The 21,650-nt window shown below is 42.7% G+C and overlaps 1 protein-coding gene across 17 annotated transcripts in view; it reads left to right on the top strand.

Annotated features, from left to right (window-relative positions):
• LOC102925382 (TLE family member 1, transcriptional corepressor) overlaps positions 1-21,205 on the top strand; it is a 97,112-nt gene extending 75,907 nt beyond the window's left edge. For all 17 annotated transcript variants that reach the window (XM_076564386.1, XM_015999938.3, XM_015999940.3 and 14 more), the window contains 6 exons: positions 12,473-12,722; positions 14,272-14,519; positions 16,752-16,899; positions 18,820-18,970; positions 20,453-20,529; positions 20,628-21,205. In XM_076564386.1, coding sequence (XP_076420501.1) covers positions 12,473-12,722; positions 14,272-14,519; positions 16,752-16,899; positions 18,820-18,970; positions 20,453-20,529; positions 20,628-20,735 — 982 coding nt within the window. In that variant the 3' untranslated portion in view covers positions 20,736-21,205. The remainder of the gene's footprint in view (positions 1-12,472; positions 12,723-14,271; positions 14,520-16,751; positions 16,900-18,819; positions 18,971-20,452; positions 20,530-20,627) is intronic.
• Positions 21,206-21,650: the final 445 nt, after the last annotated feature.

Here is a 21,650-nt window from a genome sequence, read left to right as displayed (position 1 = left end):
AAGCATTATTTAGGTGGTGTCCTGGTTTTCTTTCCTTTGCTCTGTTAAACACTACAAACAAAAGCAGCTTGGGGAGGAAAGAAAAGGGTTTATTCGACTTACACTTCCAAGTATCACTGAGGAGAATCAAGGCAGGAACCCGGAACAGGAACTGAAGGAGTAATCATAGGGGGATGCTGCTTACTTGCTTGCTCCTCAGATGCTGCCTTTCTTACACCTCCCAGGACCACCGACCAAGGATGATGTGAATTGGGCAATGCTTACTTTGGGCAATGGTTGGATGCTTACTCAGACCATAGCTCTGTGGAAGTATTTTCACCCATCAAATACCACCTCAGGTGCCATGCTCATGGAACCTTTGCAGATGTGTTTTCACAGACATTCCTGTTCTGGTAGCCTTTTGGTAGGTCTGTGACACACACCTTGACCTTGGATCATACTCATGTGTGCAAGTCCTGTTTCTATTGTCCTCCTCCTAGTAGAATTAAAGTTACAAAATTTCCTTGTCCCTTGGGCAGAGATAGGTAGTAAACATATTTATTGCATTTTAGTAAGCCTAGGTGAGCCTAGGATGGTGGTGGGGGAGAATGGGAGGGATGGGGAGTGTGTAGCAATTTTAATCCAAGCCTAATGGCCTGAGAATCAAGGGTACTGGTGTCACAGGAGCAGGTGACATGACAGCCTAATCAGAGAGTGAATTAATCCTTTATCAACTTTTTGTCCTGTTTGTCCCCTCATTGGTCTGGATAATGTCCACCCAGTGTTGCCTGCTTGCAACACTTGGTGAGGGAACATCACTTTATTTTGTCTACCAATGAGATGCTAATCTCAGAAACACTTCTCAGACCCAGCTAGAATATTTAGTCATCTGTGTATTTCCTAGCCTGGGCAGGTTGATACATAAAATTAACCACCACAGCGATATTTGGCTTTTCAAGTCTGTTACCTGCTAAAAATAGTATCTATTCAGTGTTTTGCTTTTGCTGTGTGGGTTTTAGTTTACTTTATTTTCAACTCCTGTGTCTTCTGGTTTCTTCAGTTGTCTTGAAGCAGAGCTTGTCTTTGATGTGTAGTTACAGTTGTCCCTCCCTGTTTACCTCATCAGAAATGACTTTGAGTTTATGAGATAGAAATAGAGCTTGTGTAGTTCTTGTTCACATTTGTCTCTAGTGGGTGGTTCTTTCTTAGGATTTTTAAATTAAGTTTAAAGTATCCATGTTTCCTCCAGAAACCTGGATGGTTTGTCTCGTGTGGCAACCTTGCTGTGTTGTCCTGCCCTAGCATATTTAAAAGTCTGGAAATGTTTGGTAAGTTGGTACTTGGACTTCTCATGTTCACTTTACCTAGACAGCCTCCTTTTTATCAGTATCTATTCTGCTAATAAAGCTTTTGTATGTTCTTTTCAGAAATGTTATAGCCCCCTTTTGTTTTGTTTTGAGACAGGGTCTCTCTATGTAGCACTAGCTGTTCTAGAACTTGCTATGTAGACCCAGCTGGCCTCAAAGTCATAGAGATGTCCAACCTTGCCTCCTAAGTTCTGAGATTAAAGGTGTGTGCTACCACACCTGGCTTATATTTGCCATTTTTAGAATGAGACAATTAGACATATTCAACTAAATAAACAATCTCTCCCATCCTAATACCTTGAGGCTTAAATTTTACTTAATACATCTTTCCATTAATATAGGAATGCCATCTTCCAAATAAGGCAGGGATTGTACCTTGATGTATATATTTCCACTCTGGAAGATGTCAGGATGCCAAACTTTAAAAAAAAAAAAAATCTCCAGAAGTAAAGGATTTTATTGATTTTAAGTGTTAGGTGTATATAAACCCTATTGTGGTGTGAATGTAAGCTAGCCTTCATAGACTCATGGCTTGAGTGAACACTTGTTGGTGGTGCTATTTGAGGAGGTTGTAGTGGGAAATGGGCCCTAGCTAGCAGAAGTGGGTTTGGGGGGAGGCTTGAAGGCTAAGTTGACCTTTGGTTTCAGCCTAAATAACATTGTGCTTTCTGATTGGCCAGCATGTGAACAGTCCTCATTACATGTCCTGTCCCCATGACCCAGGCAGCTCCAGCCACTTAGCCTTTTCTGTCATGATATATTATACCCTCCAAAACTGTGAACAGCAAAATCTCTCCTTGTAAGTTGTGTTTGCTGGTATTTTGCCATGATGACAAAAAAGGATCTACTGCAGATCACATTGGCAGGAGATTGTCCTTAAGCAGATACATTATACAGTTAGCAGATTTATTTTATACTTTTAAATTTTTAGATTAGCAAGACTATAATTTTTTTATGCTGCTGTACTGCTACTTCCATCTCAAGCCTCATTACTTTTATTCATTTCAGGCCACAAGTATTCTTCCCCAAATCATAAATTACATAATTCTTATGTGTTTTAAGAGCCAGTTGCTTCAGCCCTCAGTCTTCAGGACCTAGCTTTCTCTGTTTGAACTCTAGTGGCCCCAGGGATCCATGTATAGTGTAGTGCCTCCATCCTGCTGGGTCTCACAGTCTCCTGAAAGGTGCTTCTTGACTATTAAAGTTAAATTAAGGACTGCATTTGTACTGGGCCTATCTGGATTAGACACTTGGTTCTGCCTAGTAGCTAGGTAATTTCTTTTGTTCCACTTTCTTCTGTCTCTAGATTCTAAGGGACATTGAATAACACACATACCAAAGATTTGATATTGTGCTACTGGCATTCTTTTTGATGTGCCTTCCCATAATCCGCACTTCAACAATATTACTTATAAGCTAAGTTTTTTCAGGCCGTGATGTAAAAATAGAGGAATTAGGCTGGCTACAGGGCTGGGTGCAGGCTAAGGCACTTGTACCAAGCCTGAAAAACTGAGTTCAATCACCAGAATCTACCTGATGTCAAGGAGGGAATTGATTCACAATTTGTATTCTGAACTCCACATGTACACTATGGTATTCATGGACCATACACCAAATAAACAAATATAATTAAAAAACATCAAGGAGATGAGGCCCAGATAAGTTCAGTAAGTCCCCGCGTCTTAACAGCGAATGCGGTGAAAGCACAACCTGCTCCTCTCCTCTTGTACTTCACTTTGTCGGTTGTGCTAGTCAAGGCCCGGCTTAGACTTAGCTTCTTCCCTGTGCATTGCTGTTGCTCTTGATTGCACTGGAAGAGAGGGGCCAGCATCCACTTGATTTCACCCCATTCTTCGCTGTGTCAGGATCTTGGTGGTCCAAGTCAACCCTCCAGGGACTGCTTATCCCTTACAAAGTTGTCACCTTCTCTTTGCCACATTTGGTATATCTGCTTAACAATAGTTGATAAAAGTCAGTTGCATAACCCAGGTGGAGAGAGGATAACTGCTTGCTTCTTTATTTAAGCCTTTTTTGTTGATTTCCTGGCCTTTCATGACTCAACATATGAGTGATTGGACAACAGTAGATGACTTATTCTCACTCAATGGTTGAGCATTAGCTCTCCTTTGGGCTGGTGAAGACTTTCCGCTTGTCCTTAAAGAACTGTTGAACAGTAAGGGAAAAAATTGCTCACATAATAAATGGAGCAAAGATATAAAGGAAGAGCCACCTGTAGGGAGGGGTAGATGGGGCCTGGGTGAGGAAAACCATACCTGGGAGAGAGGAGGTGCTCTTTTAGGCAGAAGGGAAGATTTCTAATTAACATGGAACATCTTTAAAATGTGTTGACATGTAAAGTTTTGGGGGCTTGCTTGCTGTCTGAAGTGACTGGGAGCTTAGTGTCATATGAAGCAAGGCTAGTTGGCTTTAAAATCTTGAAGGACCTCAGAAGCTGTAAAGGGTTGGAGAGCTAGGTGAGGTTTTTGAACTGATCAGGCTTTGGTACTTTCAGCAAGGACTTTCACATCAGCTGTGCCATATCCTTTGGGCAGTAGAGACTTGGCCTTCATCTCTGTCTCAGAGTCTCTGCTTCATTACTGTTCACTGGATTCTGCCAGTGCAGTTCACTCTATTTCCAGGTCACTGACAAGTCTGTAAACACCCGTTTTCCTTTGGTTGCCGAACACAGCATAGCTTTGTTAACAGGAGCCAGCCTGCTTGCTTAGAATGAATTCTTGCTATTCAGCTCTCTGTTCCTAGGAGGAACTCAGGAGAGGACCCTCTCCTTTTTTAGCACTTCACCTCTACCATGTGCCCAATAAATGAAAAGCCCTTCGATCTCAACAGGTGCTGATTTCATTTCCTTTTAAAGTGGTAAGTCCAGTGGGCTTTCTTTTCACTTCCCTAGTTCCCCCTCCTGATTTCAGAATCAGAAGTGAATTGATCAGTAGGAGTTTGGCTAGAAGGCTATGGGAACAGAGGCCTCTTGATGGGAATGGGCTTAGTGTAGTACAGTGGTCCCAGTTCTTTCAGTTTCTGACTCACAATTTGCTACTGGTGTTCTTCTCTAGGAACATTTGTGTAAGTCTTTTTCTAGAGACATGTCACTGTGTTTGCTCTTGGGACCTACTTCCCTCCTCCATCATCTCTTGCTTGCCTGATTGCTCCCAACTACATTTTCCTCCTTTCCTGGACTCTCTGATGCTTGCACTTGCCCACTGGTTGGATATTCAGCCGAGGCTTATTGGCTGCTATATCTGTGGTGGTTTAACTACACTGCTGTTTCCTGGAGACCCACTGTAGTTCCCAGTGCTGTCCTATTCCTCACAACCAATTCTTTAGAATCATGCTATGCTTACATTGTATTTTGTTGTTGTTGTTTTTGCCCTGTGGATCAGGAAACAGATAGATCATAGGGTGCAGACTAGCCAGTGAGTAAGACCATATACACTTGGTACAGCTAGCAAGCTAGTGCCTGCTGCGGGCCGCAGGAATATATCATAAGAACTCAGCTGGTTATGGCCAAGTCACTACCTGGAGGGATCAAGGAATTCCTCCAGAGGAAGCCAAATTCCAAGGAGCTTTTAGTGTTACTTGGCTTGTTATATATCAGCTGTCTTCTGTTATGAAAATCATGTGTGCCTTCATAATTTTCCCAATTGATTTTTCCCTAAGAAGAGCTAACAGTGTGGACTGATCACTCTCTGGGCTTACACATCCAAGGTATTTGGAGAACAGCCTCAGGGAAGGCTTCCTCTGGAATCAGATATCTCCCTTAGCCACTTTCAAGGACTACCAGTAATAACAGTCCACATGCAAGTCTCCTGATTTAAGGTAAATTCCACAAGGAGACACCACCTAGGTCAGGTGGGTGTTAAGCAATAGCTTTACACAATTTAGCTTGGACCCTCCCTTCTTACAGCCTTACTAACTTTATAGACCTCTAACTCCTTACCTAACTACTTCTAGGAATATTTAGATAACCTGCGCTAACAGCTATGCTCAGCCCGAACCCCAGTTCAAGCCTCCCTGTAATTATCATAATTGGCAGCATCTGGCCAGGTCCATCCCCAGATGGTGAAAAGTACCTCTGTACTCTCTAAGAACAGACTTAACCATCCAGGCTACCTGTTTGAGAAGGCCTGGCAGATGTGCCAGTTAAGCTTAACTTTCTCCTTTCCCAAATCTTACCTCTAGTTCCAGAGGCATCTAGCTATACACAGGTTGCCTAGCGACTGAGCATACTTTTCCCCACCCTGCAGAAAAATGGCAGATAGCTTGGACAGATATGAGCCACAGGAAAAAAGAAGGCAGTTTTATTTTCTCCCATTGACCTAGCAACTTACAGATTCTTAACATTTTCTACCAATCACATTTAAGACTATAGTTGAGCACATAAGATCTCTCTTCTTAGATATTACCCACATTTAGCCTTTAGTTAATTCATTCCTCATTGGTCACTTCCCTTTGGGGTTGCAAATGATAATTAACGGTTATTGCCCCTCTATATGATTCTTATCACCCCTCCATTTGACCCTGGAAGCCTGGCTTTGTATCGCCAAGGGATTATTGCTTGTAAGTGTATATATACCAGGACTCCCAGGGCACGGAGGGACGGAGAAGAGAAAAGAGAATGGAAGAACTAGATGGGTAAGAACTTGAGAGGTCAGAGAGATGGAGAACGGGGAGGGATAAGAAGGATTTGACCAGGGAGTACGTGTGGATGAGATGGAAGATGAGGAAGAGTCAGATGGGGAAGTACTAGCTGGGTAAGAACAAGCTGAAAAGGACCTAGATGAAGCAGAATTAAGATAGAACTTAGAGGGAGCAGTAGATAAAGGTAGAGAGAAATCAGGCAAGAAAGGAGCTAGGCACAAGAACAGAACTGAAGCTGTGTAAATAGGATGTTATCCCAGAGGAATTAAAGCAAGTGGACTATAGAGCTCGGTGTGCCGAGATCCTATTTCCCAAAAATAGTCCTCGCCGTTAGTAGTTCTCTCTCCTGAGCCCCTGGGATGTGTAATATTAAGGATAGTCCCTCTAATATTATACAAGAAGTGCCTCGTGTCAGGTCCATTTAACATAAAAGTCTGGGATCTCAACCTGGTCATGGACTTAATGTAGTGAGTGAGTTGGCTAGGAGACTTTCCCTCTACTTTTTCTTGAATAAATAAAGGAATTGATTTTGAAGGTATATTATAGGTCCAGAGCAGTGCATGTATCGTGTATACACCTCGATTACTTTTCACTGGTGATACCTACCTCTTAGAACAGCTCAGATTGAGGAGCAATGCAAATCCTTCTCTCCAGAAGCCCTGTTTGTCACTTCAGCCATGAGGGTAACCAGTTCCATAACCTGTGAATTTTGCCTATCTCTAAACTTGCCTATCTATAACATAATCAAGCCCTCCTTTTGTCTGACTTCATCTGGAATTGGGGTCTAAAAATATTCATAGATAGAATAGTTCTCGCTTATCTACAGTTTCAGGTCAAGTACAGTCTGAAATTAATAGCTTTTATCTATGTGTTGGGGGGTGGGGGTGAGAGAGAGAATGTACATGTGTGTGTTTTGGTATATGACAATTATAAATTAGATTCTGGCATTCTGAGTAGTAGATTTGCTTCATTTCACATGGGAAATTAGTTGTTCTCTTGTCCATTGATTCTGCTCTGTATACACTGACTGTATACACAGGGGGTCACAGTCTCACTGTACTGTTCCACCTAGCCTCAAATTTAGGGTTTCCTTGGCTCTGCCCCTGAGTGGTGTCATCCCAGTCAAAGTCATCTGTTGTGGTCTGTGCATTGTGGTGTTTGTGTCCATAATAATAATGGACTCAAAGTGTAAGGATGCTGATGCTTATGATTTGGTTAGAATTTGTGATACTTGTTCTGTTTCATTATTACTGTCTTGGACTCAAAGTATAAAGGTGGTGATGCTCATGATTTGGTTAGAATGTGTGGTACTTGTTCTGTTTCATTATTACTGTCTTACTCTTAATGATTTGTAAGTTAAAATTCACCATAGATTGTATGTTGGGAAACTAAAGTGTGATGGTTTTTTGTTGTTGCTGTTTTTAAATCATCCTTCTGGGGCCCAGAAATGTATTCCCTAGAGATAAATAAGGACAGTTTTGTTCATTGTTTGCAAATTCTCCACCCTGATTGGTGTCATTATTTCTAATTCCTCATCCGTAGAGAAGATAAGTCTCCTCTGGGGTCTCTAACAGTGTCAGAACATGAGTTGTTGAAAGTCCCTGTTATTTTTGTGGGTGAAGAACTAATTCCAGCCATTTCTGTTCTCCTCTTGCTTTTTTTCCGTATGGATCCCTAGAGGAGAGCTCACCGCCTGTGTGTCCTGGTTTGTTCATTTGTTGAGGCTCTGCAGTTCATTGAGCTGTCCTGCTTCCTCTCAGGACCCAGGACTGATACATTAGCATCCATCTGGGCTTCCCGTGGGGCAGATGGGTGTGCACAGTGCTCATTGCACTGAGAATCCATTTTAAATTGCCTCAGTATGAGCTTACTGGCTCCTGTGTTGTAAGAAAAACACCTGGGAAATGGGTCTCCCAAAGACTAGCAGACATCTTTCCTAATCTGTACTTATCTGAAACATTTAACTCTGTAATCAGCAGGATTCTAATTGCAGATAAAATAGCCTCCCACTGAAAATCTAGAATTTCTGGAAGGGCACCTGATGCAATTTTTTTTTTCACCCGTTTTGACTGATGGCTGAGAATTCAGCCTCTGCTTATGCCCTGCCATTGCTCTTGTAGCCAGAAATTTGATGGGCAGGTTCTCTCTTCACCTAAACCACCGTTTTTAAAAAATAGTGCAATCTAGCTGTGTTACTTCATGGGAACATTTCTTCCACATCACTTGAATACTCATTTGTCACTTTAGGACCCTGGTCATGGTACCTGGTGTTTGAGGTCACTGTGTTAATAAGGCAATTCTATTTAGTAGATCTAGATACACTTTGAATCACCTGAGAAGAGAGTCTTAATAAGGGATTACCTAGATATGATTGTCCTGTAGGCATGTCTGTGGGGGATTATCATGATTATTAATTGATATGTGAAGCCCATTTTGAGCAGCACCATTCCCTAGGCAGGAGGTCTTCAGTAGTATTTAGAGGCAAAAACTAGATGAAAGTGAGCAAATGAGGTTGGATCCATGTGTTTATTCTCTTTGCTCTTGACTGGACATGATGCTTTAAGTTCCTTCCTTGAGTTTCCCATAGTAGTGGGCTGTAACATGGAATTGCAAGCCAAGTGCACCTTTCTTCCTCTGAGTGACTTGTTAACAGGGTATTTTATCACAGCAACAGAAATGAAATAGTACAGTTACATAACTTGCTACTAGATTTTTCCCTACCAGTTATTTGAAGTCCAGAATTCTCCTAGGACAGGAATAATAGACTCAAACCTCTGTACTTTGGCAGTTTTGTCTCCAAGGGCAACATAGTACTAGTTGATTGAAGCTGCAGATATTCCATAATAAGTAATATGGGTTTCTAGTCAAATAACTGTAATATGCATATATGTTTTTGTATTGTTAAGAATATAGTTGAGGCAGGTCCAGTCCCCTCCTCTCTGCACCAAGGTTGAGCAAAGTGTCTCAGCATAGGTCCTAGGTTCCAAAAAGCCAGCTCATGCACCAGGGATAGGTCCAGGTCCCACTGCCTGGGGACCTCCTAAACAGTTCAAGCTCATCAACTGTCTCACTTATCCAGAGGGCCTGGTCCAGTTCCATGGGGCTCCTCAGCTATTGGAGGTGGGGATGGGGAGTGAATTGGGGAGGAGGGAAGGCTGGGGTGGGAGGAGGGAGGACAGGGGAATCTATGTCTGCTATGTAAAATTAAATTATTTATAAAATAAAAATATTTATAAAAATAAAAAAATTATCAAAAAAAAAAAAAGAATACAGCGGGTCTTATTGGATTGGAAAAAAACAAAACACTGATTTGGAGGATTGAGGAAGTAAGCATTGAGGTGGTAGTGCAGGCATGTGTATATATATGTGTGTGTGTGATCTGCATGGCTCCCATTCTGTGGCTCAGTTATTCAAACTGAGTTGTACTGTCTGATTGCCAGGCCTGGTGGCACACACCTGCTACCCTAGCTAATTGGGAAGGTGACAGGAAGATGACAAATTCAAGGCCATCCTATGTGACTTAGTAGGACTCTGCTGTGGATGGTTGATTGACAAATAAAACGTTATTTGGCCAGTAGCCAGGCAGGAAGTATAGGCGGGACAAAGAGGGAGAATTCTGGGAAGTGGAAGGCTGAGGCAGAGAGACGCCGCCAGCCACCATGATGAGAAGCAATGTATTAGGATATGGGTAAGCCATGATCCACGTGTCAACTTATAGACTAATAGAAATGGGTTAATTTAAGATATAAGAACAGCTAGCAAGAAGCCTCCGCCATTAGGCCATACAGTTTGTAAATAATATAAGTCTCTGTGTGTTTGCTTGGATTTGAGGGCGGCGGGAGCCGGGCAGGAACAGGGTAACTTCGGCTACAGGACTCTGTTTCAAAAAACATTTTTAAAAGGAGCTAGAGATACAGTTCAGCAGTAGAGAGCTTGCCCAGCATGTGTAAGGCTTTAGATTCAATCCTCTGTAATGCAAGGGGAAAGAAGAAAAGCCGAAACACCAGAGTAACCACCATTCTTTCTCTGTCACTGTGGGAGTCATAAAACAGCATTGTTAACAGCTTGGGACAAACAGCCACTTTCCATTTGCCGCTGGAGCCAGTTTTCTAGGAGATAATGGACATGTAAGATCTTCCCTTTAGCTGCAGGGACGAAACTTTCTGAGTATTTATTTGATATTTTGCTTCTGTGGAGGAAAATAGTAACCTATTTTTTATTTCCAGGCTGATAAATATGCATTTTAAGTGTAGTCTCATAGAGACATGATGTTGAGTATCAGTTTTCAGTTTTGTGCCAAGTTATTTTGCACAAATTGAGTTATTAGCAGATTAAAAGTTCAAGAGCTATGTTAGTATTCATGGTGTTTACATGTGTCAAAATGTCAAGGACAAGTTCCAGAAAGGACTCATTCTTACCCAAAAAGGTTGCAGAAATGGAAAAATCCTGCAGGCTTTGTTTATGCTGGGTGACTTAAACTCCTAGATCTAGTGATAGGAGGAAACTGCTTTTCAGCCTAGGATGGGAGTGGAAACACTGTATGTCTTCCATTCTCTCAAGTGTCTATGCTGTGTGGGGTTTGTTTTTTTTTTTTGGGGGGGGGGGTTGAGACAAGGTTTCGCTGTGTAGTTTTGGTGCCTATCCTGGATCTCGCACAGAGATCCTCCTGGCTCTGCCTCCCGAGTGCTGGGATCAAAGGTGTGCGCCACCACCCGACCATCTTTGCTGTGTGTTTTATGATGCCCATTGTGTGCTAGCTCTTGGGAGTAAGTAAGAATTTAATACATTGGAAGAAACAAAATGTTGAATTTTGTTGCCAGAGATGAAAGTTCATGACTAGGATCTGGCTCATCTGTGTGTATCTATCTGGGAAGAGAACAGCAGACAGATAGCATGGAAGTTTCATTTCTCACGAAAGTCAGCAACCCAGGACAGGTATCAGCCCATCAGCATCTTCTACCTCCCTCCACAGTTACTTCCCATCTTCAAAGTCGCCTTTTAGTCTGAAGGACTTCCTGAGTCCCGTCAGCTTGCTTAATTAGGCATTGGGAGGGACAAGCATCTCCTGTGTTGCTTGACAGAACCCGGCGCCTTCATATCACAGCTAGGGCTCAACCCTGAGCCGTCCCCAGTTCCTTTGCTTCACTTTTGAAAATGTTATGAACTTTAATTTTTAGATAGGTTTTAGATTCCCAGCAAGGTTTGAAGAAAGTTCTCGGATATTTGCCTGCTGTGGATATCGTTCTGTATAAATAAACTGCTGATTTGCAAGTAGCTAGGCAGGACGTATAGGCAGGACAAGTAGAAAAGAAAATTCTGGGAAGTGGAAGGCTGAGGCTGAGAAGCAACATGTTAAGATACCGGTAAGCCACTAGCCATATGGCAACTTATAGACTAATAGATATGGGTTAATTTAAGATGTAAGAACTAGATAGCCAGAAGCCTGAGCCATTAGGCCAAACAGTTTAAATAATATAAGCGTCTCTGTGTGATTATTTTATAAGTGGACTGTGGGACTGCAGGGGCTTGGCAGACCCGGAGAGAAGCTCTCCAGCTACATTTGCCTCCCCTACTTTTCTTTCAAGTGAAGAACTAAGTTGCAAATGCTCTCAGCAAGTTCTGCCTGCCTCTCATTGTGCAGCATGTGGTACTCTGGCTCATGTGAAGTTCGGAAGATGCTCCTTTAGCTGGGTGTTTTGCCTCCGGATAAAACTGGGTTTGGTGGTTCTCAAGTAAATATAAGAAAATACTGGGTAGGAAATGTCTGTCATCTGATATAAGAGTCTCTCTTATTTTTTCTTGGTTATACAAAAGGGGTTTGAGTCAAAAACTTAAAGTAATACATTGTAAAAAGCTGTTTTTTAATTTTTTAATTATTTTATGTATGTGTGTTACTGTACTGTATGTGTGTGGTATTCAGGGATGCAAAAAGAGGGTGTTGGATCCCCTAGAACTAGAGTTACGGTGTTTATAAGCCACATGTAGGTGCTATGAATAGAACCCGTGTCCTCTGCAAGAGCAGCCTATGCTCTTAACCACTGAGCATCCTTCCAATCCCAAAAGCTGTTTTCTTTTCCTTGCTTTAATATTAAGGGGCATTATTTACTGTGTGATTAGAGTTCTTAAAGGCTTTATCTTAAGTGTTTTAAATTATACTAAGAAATCATGTATAAGGTTTGTGGAAGGCTATATCAGTTTAGACACACATTTTTATAGTGAGATATAAGAGAATGCTTTGTAAAATATATAAGAACAATTTTATATATTAAAATATTTAAAACAGTTTATGTGGTTTAGAGCATTAAAAAAATAATAGCTTGAATGGAGACTTTAAGTGTTTTGCATTAGAAAATACTTCGACTTACTTTCATTTCAGAAGGAAAATCCTTGGCAAGGAAGCCCCCACCTTTCCCCATCTCCAGGCTATGGCTCCCTTTGTGATAAGTGTGTTTTTATTTTCTTTCATGTAGAGCGTACTCTTTCCACGTTACTGCCGATGGCCAGATGCAGCCTGTCCCCTTTCCCCCTGATGCCCTCATTGGACCCGGGATCCCCCGACATGCTCGGCAGATCAACACCCTCAACCATGGGGAGGTGGTGTGCGCAGTGACCATCAGCAACCCCACAAGGCACGTGTACACGGGTGGCAAGGGCTGCGTTAAGGTCTGGGACATCAGCCACCCTGGCAACAAGAGCCCCGTCTCTCAGCTGGACTGCCTGGTGAGCGAGCATGAGGGGCCTGAGCTTCACTTCTGTCCGGAGGGACTGGAATCCCCTCTGTTTTCTGTGTTAGCTGCTCAAGCCCCTCCCCCTCCCCCAAATTGGGCAGGGTTCATTTACTGCTACTATGAGGGTTAAATCCTAGTGTGGATGGGTTTACTTTTGGAGATGCTTTCCAGTGGTTTGGTGCTCACCCTGTAGACATGTCTCCTAAGAAAGACAGTGTCCCATGGAGTAGAAGAAAAGCAGTTAATATGGACTCTGATCCCTGCAATCTACTCACCTTTAAATTTTCCTGTAAACTCCAGATAAATATCAAAACAACAACATTTGCTAATATGGCATGAAAAGCCTTCCAAACAGGTTTGGTATTGTTGAGGAGGTGAGGGAGATGATTTTACTTTCCTACCATAGATTCAGTAAGATAGGAACAGAAAGAGTTGTCTCTCAAAGCACCTAGCAACCCCCATCGAGAGCTTAAACACGCCCATTTGCCTTAGGATTGTTATATCTGTGCTGTTGGTCTTCAGCAGACTGTGAAGCAGATTGGGCTGCCCTGCCTCTGCTTATCTGTTAAGATGTTACTCTCAGACAAGAGGGGCAGATCTTTTAAAGACTTGGTATGCATGTTTGTGTCTGTCTGTGTTTCTCTCCTTCTCTCTTTCTTTCTCTCAATTAGCCATGCTAATATTGAGAAAACCAATCCACTAAATTCTTAGATGAATACTCATGAGTCATTGAGCATCGAAAACAAAAGCAGATTTGGTGGGCCTTGTAGCATGAATCTTAAAGGTACTTATTAATAAAATCAAACCTGAGGCCAGTTATTGGGGTGAATGCTAGAAGATCAGAGAAGCAGAACAAGCCACAGCTTCTTTACCTTACAAGTTCCTCAGCTGATCCTGTTTCCTCAGACTGGAAGCTTCTGAGTCCTCATCCAGAATGGCTCTCAGCTGAACTGTTACTCAAAAGCCTAAAAGCTTAACCAGCCAAATGCTTCTAGTTCCTGGTCTTCACGCCCTATATACCTTTCTGCTTTCTGCCTCACTCCCTGGGATTAAAGGCTCACTTTCTGGGATTAAAGGTGTGAGTCACCATGCTTGGCTGTATCCTTGAACACACAGAGATCCAGGTAGATCTCTGCCTCTGGAATGCTAGGATTAAAGGCGTGTGCTACCACTGCATAACCTCTATGTTTAATATTGTATTTCGGGGAACACAATACCACCACAGGGTCTGCACTATCCAACCATAAATGTTGGTGAGGAAACCTGTTCCCCATAGGGAGGGAAGTATACTCACACTTGCCTTCCACCTGTATGCTTTTGGGTCTGTCTGTGCGCTTGGAAATCTGGAACACGGTTAATCAGCCCTATGAGTTTGTTTACTCTTTGGAAAAAGACAATGACAGTTGGACCCTGATCTTTCCTGTAGAACAGAGTGTCCATGAAACGCCTCTCTTGAAGTTAAAAACCAGAACAGCAGTTAGGAATACACAGTATTATCAGTTGGCAATGCTCTGCAGTGATTACATTCTATTATTTCACAGAATAGAGATAACTACATCCGTTCCTGTAAATTGCTACCTGATGGCTGTACTCTCATAGTGGGAGGGGAAGCCAGTACTCTATCCATCTGGGACTTGGCAGCTCCAACCCCCCGCATAAAGGCAGAGCTGACATCCTCAGCCCCTGCCTGCTACGCCCTGGCCATCAGCCCTGACTCCAAAGTCTGCTTCTCATGCTGCAGTGATGGCAACATCGCAGTGTGGGACCTGCACAACCAGACCCTGGTGAGGTGAGTACAGTGCCCTTCCTAGGGCAAGCCTCAACTAAGAGGCTGCTGTTTGTTGAGTGTGGATGTAAGGGCAGACTGGCCAGCTGTGAGTAGGGAGAGCAGTCTTGCCTTATGCCAGAGTGTCACCAATACTGTATCTCCTTCATGTTCCCATTCTTTGGTTTACATTGAGATGGAAGATCTGGCTTTGTCGGAGAACAATATAATATGGAATAATTGACCTTCAGTCAAGGGCCTCCAGTCTAGATGCTTTGAGCTTGACTAGAGTCTGGTGTGTGCAAACAGAAATCTACTTACACCAGACAACAAAAGAACATTAAAAATGAACTTCCATGAATTGAAACCACAAAATGGCTTTAAAACATCTATATTTCTCTGTAGCTAACTATGAGGGCCATTGCTCTTGGGAATATATGGGAATATATGGACCTCTGCTAAGCTTCTAGACCCTCCCTCTTCCCTCAGCAGCTAGTCTGGCTCCATTTAGTGCTCATGCCAGAGGTGTTCCAGAGAAAGCACTTAAGTGTAGTGGTAAAGACGTGTAACCCCAGCCTTTAGGAAGTAGAAACTGGGATTTTAAGTCGGGGCTGTCTGTGCTGCTGTCTTCTACTTTATAGATGAGGAACCCAGGCACAGAAGTTACTTGGCTTTGGTCCTGTAGTCAGACCTGGCATTCTGTGTGCTGGCTCCCTGGAGAAGCACCAATCATATATATGTGGGGGGGGCGGGGTATATGTCTTTTAGTTTGGACTGACCATGTGTCGCCAGTGGCTCTGTGACAGAGCCCAGTATCTCCTATGACACAGCATATTCTCAGCAGTCAACAACTTGGCAGTCACACTAGGGTGTGCATGGAGGGGGAGGCTGGAGGAGTACCCATCCAGTGCTGATAGGGAAACATGTTTGGAATGAAGAAATAATTAACCAAGTTGAAAAGGTGATAAGAAGTTGGGATGAAGGGAAAAGGTTGTGACAATTGTTTGAAGAGATGAAAGGTACCACAAAGACTCCTTCAGCCTGGGTGATCGTGGAGAGGCCTGCTGTTAACACTGTTGAGGTCCACTTACTGGACAACAGCAGGAATACTGGGCATGTGGGATGAGGGGACTAGTTGGGACAGGATCTGAAGTAGTGATTGAGCTTCTGAGAAAAAGATTTCTGGCTCATATCTTGGCTAAGAATTCGAGGCAGCAGTGGTGATTTTTCCTTCCCTTACACTTTTAAATTCTAAGCTTGGCGCTCTGTGGCAGTAAGGTATGGGGGGCCTAGAGAAAGAAAGGACCTTCTTGGCATTGAAATTCCTAAGCAGTTCTATGCTGGGTCTTTCCTGGTTCTAAAGGTGGGTCCTGACCTCTCTGATCTGCCCTGGCCAGTGCATGCTCAGCATGTAGAGTCAAGTTTGTGAGAGTCACTGCATGTACCCTCCCCACCTGCCAAGCCCAGACCCTTCTGTGTTCATGCTGCTCTCCCACTGCCAACCTGACTTGTTGCCTCATGCCCTTCCAGGGGTCAAGAATCCCTGCCACCCAGTTGATTTGGATGCTCTTTGGACATTGCATGAATGCCCCCTATAAAGAAAGCCTTGCATCTGGGGTGGGATCTGGCAAGTGTCTGTTGTCCTCAGTCCTTTTCTTTGTCTCTGCCTAGCACCTCTGAGGTCAAGAGGCCTGCTTGACCCTTGGTCTCTGGGAGTCCACATTTCCTAATGCAAGGCCCTTTCTGATTCAGAATGGCAAAGCTGAGTACACAGGAGAGCTCATGCTGTGCTAGCAGGAAGGGCACTGCTGGTCAATTCTCTTCTGAATGAATGTGTTCTTGGAATGAGCCTTTTCCTTTCTGTGGGTTCAAGCCTTGGCCACTGAAGGACAGGTTTTTATCGTTCCTTAAGGAAATTATTTGGGATTTGTGTTTATCTTTATTGTCTTTTAGTACTTAAACTCTTTTCCAGACCTGGGAAGAGTTTCACTGGGTCTGTTTATCAGAGGCCCTAGTAGCATACTTGACTTCTGGCAGCAGCCTGCAATGCCATTCCATTTCTTTAGGCCTTGGATCTTGAAAAAAGAAACAGAACCTGCAGGGGCTGTTTCCTGTGCTCCTCGGGGGAAGGTTAGTTTGATATTGCACACCAGCAGACACTGAGATGACACACAGTGAGTCCAAAACTAACAACACAACAGTGTTTACTTTGAGCTCTGGCAGGAAATCATTATTCAGTCTGGTTTGTTTTATCAGGCAATTCCAGGGCCACACAGACGGAGCCAGCTGTATTGACATTTCTAATGATGGCACCAAGCTCTGGACAGGCGGTTTGGACAATACTGTGAGGTCCTGGGACCTGAGAGAGGGGCGGCAGCTGCAGCAGCATGACTTCACATCACAGGTGAGTGCTGGGCGCTAGCCTGCTGTGGAGTCAGAAGGGTCTGTATGGCTCATTCTCCCACCCTGGCATGAGGGCAGTCAGATAAACAGATCTACATTCAATTTAAAATAACAGGTTTAAAACCACAGACTACAACCCTCCCCCCATCTGCCCCATGTTTCCTTCAGCAGGATATATAGTCTGTTGTGTGTATTCTCACTATCAAATACAGAATGAGAGTGAAATGAATATTGATTTGTTTCAGGGAGTCTAAGAATATGATACCACTGGCAAAGGAAAATCAGTTTTCTCCAATGGAGGGTCACCAGGTGTATCCGCCACACTCTGGCCAGGCCCCATACCTCGGAGTAATTGGCCAACACAAACTCCATGGGGGTTTTGTAGAGGGGGTGCTTTTGTTTTGTTTGGGCATTTTATTTTTGTCTTATGGGTGGTTTTGCTTGTGTTTTGTGTGTGTGTGTGTGTGTGTGTGTGTGTGAGAGAGAGAGGGGCGGGGCGGGGGGGGGGGAGAGAATGAGGAGGTGGGTAGGAGGAGGGTAGTGAAGTGGGAAGCATCTTTGAGGAGTTGGGGGAGGGGAAATGGTCAGAATACATTGTGTAAAAATGTTTTTAAATAGAAAAATATCATGGCCAACTAGATCTGTAAGGTTGTTTGTTTGGGGAGTTGTTTTGTTTTGTTTTTTAGGATAGGGTCTCATTCTGTAACAGCCTAGCTTCAGGCTGGCCTCAAATGTCAGACAGTCCTAACCTACTACTTCAGCCTCCAGAGTACTAGGATTGAAGATGTATGCTACTATTACTAACTAGAGATTGAAAGTAATATGAAAACATAGTAACGTTTGGACAAGTAGTCAGATGTCATGTGTGTGGATCTAGACTCACTTGGCAAAGCAGCACTTGCTCTTTTCTGGTGTCTTCCTCATGGTAGAGTTGTTTTGTTTTTTATTCAGGATTTACTGATTTGCTTGTTTGTTTACTGGTAGTAAAAATAAAAAGTAGGGTAAAAATGAAAAACAGCTATACTTCTGTTGCTCTGATAAAACCCCATGACAAAGGCAGCTTAAAGCAGAAGGGTTTATTTTAGATAACCATTCCAGGTTACAATCCATCACTGCCATAAGGTCACAGTGGCAGGAGCTTGAGATGGCTGGTCAAATTACATCCGTAGTCAAGGAGCAGAGAGGAAGGGAGTACTGTGCATACACTAGTACAATCTCTATGTCCTTTTTATTCAGGCCAAGGCTCAGTCTATGAAGTGGTGACTTATATTTGGGGGTCTTCCCACTCAAATAACCCAACTAAGAAAATCCATCACAGGCATGCCTACCGGACAACCCAATCCAGGCAATTCTTCATTGAAATTCTTTCTAGAATCATGTCAACTGTCATATACTAATTTTAGGTGACAATTGGTATTTTATTTATAATATTTCCTGTTCTACCCTTCTGTAGAATATTCAGGATATTATTTTTGGTCACCATTTTTAAACTTATTATAATTTCAAAGGCTCATAAATGTCAAATGTATGTAGGCCTTTATCAAATACAGAGTTACATGTGTGCACATTACCTAGCCTAAGCAGTTATCAGTACCTGGCCAGTCTTTGTTTTACTATCCTCACTCCAAAAACTGGGTTATATATCCTAGACATTATATTTTCTTGCACAAGTATATCAGTTAGTATATTTATATGATGACTTTTAATGCCATTCTCAAAGATGATTTCTTATTTCATAGCCTGGATGAAACTATTTAGTCTCCCATTTGTTCAATAGAGGATTCTGGACTTTGCTTCATCTCATGCCTCTTCCCAGTTTGGATTTGGCTGATTAAACCTCCATTTTGCCATCCCTTGCTGCCTTTTCACTGTCTTAATTTATTGAGTAAAATCGTCGGTGATCTTGTCCTCCTTATAACAGATCTTCTCCTTGGGATACTGCCCAACTGGGGAGTGGCTTGCCGTGGGGATGGAAAGCAGCAACGTGGAAGTTCTGCACGTGAACAAGCCTGACAAGTACCAGCTGCACCTCCACGAGAGCTGCGTGTTGTCCCTAAAATTTGCTTATTGTGGTGAGTTCAGCTGCAAGGCTGTAGATGGCCTAAATGGAAAATACTTTTTAAAAATACAGTTAGAGATGGTATCTGGGGGAAAAGAAAATGTTCCTCTCCATGCAGCTGGTTGCAGTAATTCTATTCTATAATTCTATTGCCCCTCAGAGCAGAGTAAGGTCTGTCTCAGCCTGCTTTGTTAATTTGAGAAAAGTCAGCAGGCAGTGAAATAAGCTTTGAGCACACACTTGGTTTGTGGCAGGGAATACTTGGTAGTGCTCTAGAATAGTGGAAATCACTGTATACTGACTATAATGAGGAGCCAGGGTCAGAGGGATGGTTGGCTGCACCCAGATTCTTTCCCTCTGAATGAAAACAGAGACGGGAAAGTCCACATGGAGACTGTCTTTGTGCTGTGAATGGTCATTGGCTGTGAGGATAGATGGGTGAATGTGTAGCCGATGATACTAATTAGACATTCTATATGTATCTGATATGACAGGCATTTCACACTAGTTCAGTATTTAATTCTTTTTGTTCTTACCGTTTCCATAAGACTGAAAATGACTGTGATGCTGAGTAAAGTATTAAATGACTCATTGTATTATCACACACGCACATATGCAAACAAGCTCAGGTGGGTGTGGAAGCCATCTTGGTTTTGAGGCAAGACTTTTCACTAAACTTTGAGCTTGTCTTTTTGGCTAGACTAGATGGCCAGCAAGTGCCTAAGGCCTACCTGTTCTATGCCCTTTCCCAACTTGTCTCCAGGGGCTGGATTCCAAGTACGCAAGGCCACATGCTAGAAATGTGAATTTGTGGACATGCTTGCACATGTTTATCCATCTCCGCAGTCCTTTGACAGTGTTTTTATTACAAACAAGATCACACCAAAGAGCCTAGATTTAAAACTTGCTTGGATCATGGACTAACCCTTTGGATATTTCTCTTGATGTTAAAAACACTCTCTTTTGAGCCAGATATGGAGGCGCACACCTTTAATCCTAGCACTTGGGAGACAGAGGCAGGTGGATCTCTGTGAATTCGAAGCCAGCCTGGTCTACAAAGAGTTCTAGGGCAGCCAGGGCCATTACACAGAGAAACCCTGTCTCAAAAAAACAAACAAACAAACAAACAAAAAACAAAAAAAGAAAAAAAAAAAAAGCTCTTATTTGAGCCAGCTAGATCATTCCAAACCTGGTGACCTGAGTTCAATCTTTGAAACCCATGTTGAAAAGCTAGATGAGCTAGGAAGCACCTGTAATCCCTACACTTCTACAGTGAGCTGAGACAGGTGAATGGAAGCCAGAAACTCACAGGGCTGCAGTAGAAACAGTGCTAGAGACCTGTCTCAACAAGGGGGAAGGAGAGAACCAACTCCAGAAAGCTATCCTTTCACCTTCACGCATACACACACACATACTAAAAACAATGCTCTATTTAATTCATTCCAATGGGAAATTTTAGTATTGTTGGAATTACATGTGCCTTTGCTAATTCTAGGCAAGTGGTTTGTGAGTACTGGAAAAGACAACCTCCTCAATGCCTGGCGGACACCATATGGAGCCAGCATATTCCAGGTATGGAAGTGCTACCTTATGGCCTTTGAAACAACTAATGAAGTTGCCTCAGAAATGGAACCCATTAAATATTCTCTTCCTGTTGTTTTTTCTTACAGTCCAAAGAATCCTCATCAGTACTTAGCTGTGACATTTCTGTGGATGATAAATACATAGTCACTGGCTCAGGGGACAAAAAGGCTACCGTTTATGAGGTCATCTACTGAAAACACTATGGCTTCATATTTACAGTTGAATTGGGCCAAATGTTTGGAATTTGTAGAAATAGAAAAGTTATAATTAAAAAACAAAAACAAATGAACCAACTGAAGAAACCAGTTTCCAAATGTTGACACAGAACTGCTTTGAGTCTACAAAGAGAAGGCAACAAGTCTGTCAATAGACAGTCACCTGTCTACCTTTGGACACCACAACCACACAGAGGCCACAAGTGTGGGATAGAGGAGCAAGCTGCTGCCAGTCAGTCACACCTTGCCCAACTGTGAGCTTACTTTTCTGTTCCTTGCAGTTCACTTCGTGTTGAGTCCTCTGTAGAGCAGTGGTGTCTCCAACGAACTTGTTTCTTGGTTTTGCATCTTGTGTTTTTTTTTTCTTTTTTGTAATTTTGTTGGTTCAACATTTGTATAAATTGTAAATATATTTGGTTTATTACAGTAAAGCCTTTAGTACCAGTAAATGGTTTTCTTCCTTGACTGTTTTAAATTAACATTTTGGAATTATGGATGTGGGTTTTGAGAGTAAAGTCCATGCACGCATAGGTAAGTTCTCAGTGCCCTTGTCTGTGCACAGTCAAATATATGACTGTGGACATCTGCTGTAACCGAGATTGATCCTGACAAGTCCTTGTAGGTCACCAGAGACTTGGGATCAGAACTGGAACTGTCAGTAAGTGACAGCTTTAATAGAGGAAGTTGGAATTACTTTGATACTCATTCTTTGAGACTTACGATTAAAACTCACAAACTATATCATGATTTTTATTTTGTTCTTAGCAGGGAGTCTTACTCCATATCCCAGGCTCACTTTGAACTGGTAGCGTCCTCTTGCCTCAGTTGGGATTATAAGTGTGTGCCACCTTTCCTGGCTTTTTTTTTCTTTTTTTTTTTTAAATTTAGATAATG

This window comes from Peromyscus maniculatus, chromosome 2, assembly GCF_049852395.1.
Source record: "Peromyscus maniculatus bairdii isolate BWxNUB_F1_BW_parent chromosome 2, HU_Pman_BW_mat_3.1, whole genome shotgun sequence".
Taxonomy (NCBI): Eukaryota; Metazoa; Chordata; class Mammalia; order Rodentia; family Cricetidae; genus Peromyscus; species Peromyscus maniculatus.
The sequence above is the reverse complement of the archived record's forward strand: the minus strand, read 5'-3'. Positions and strand labels throughout refer to the sequence as shown.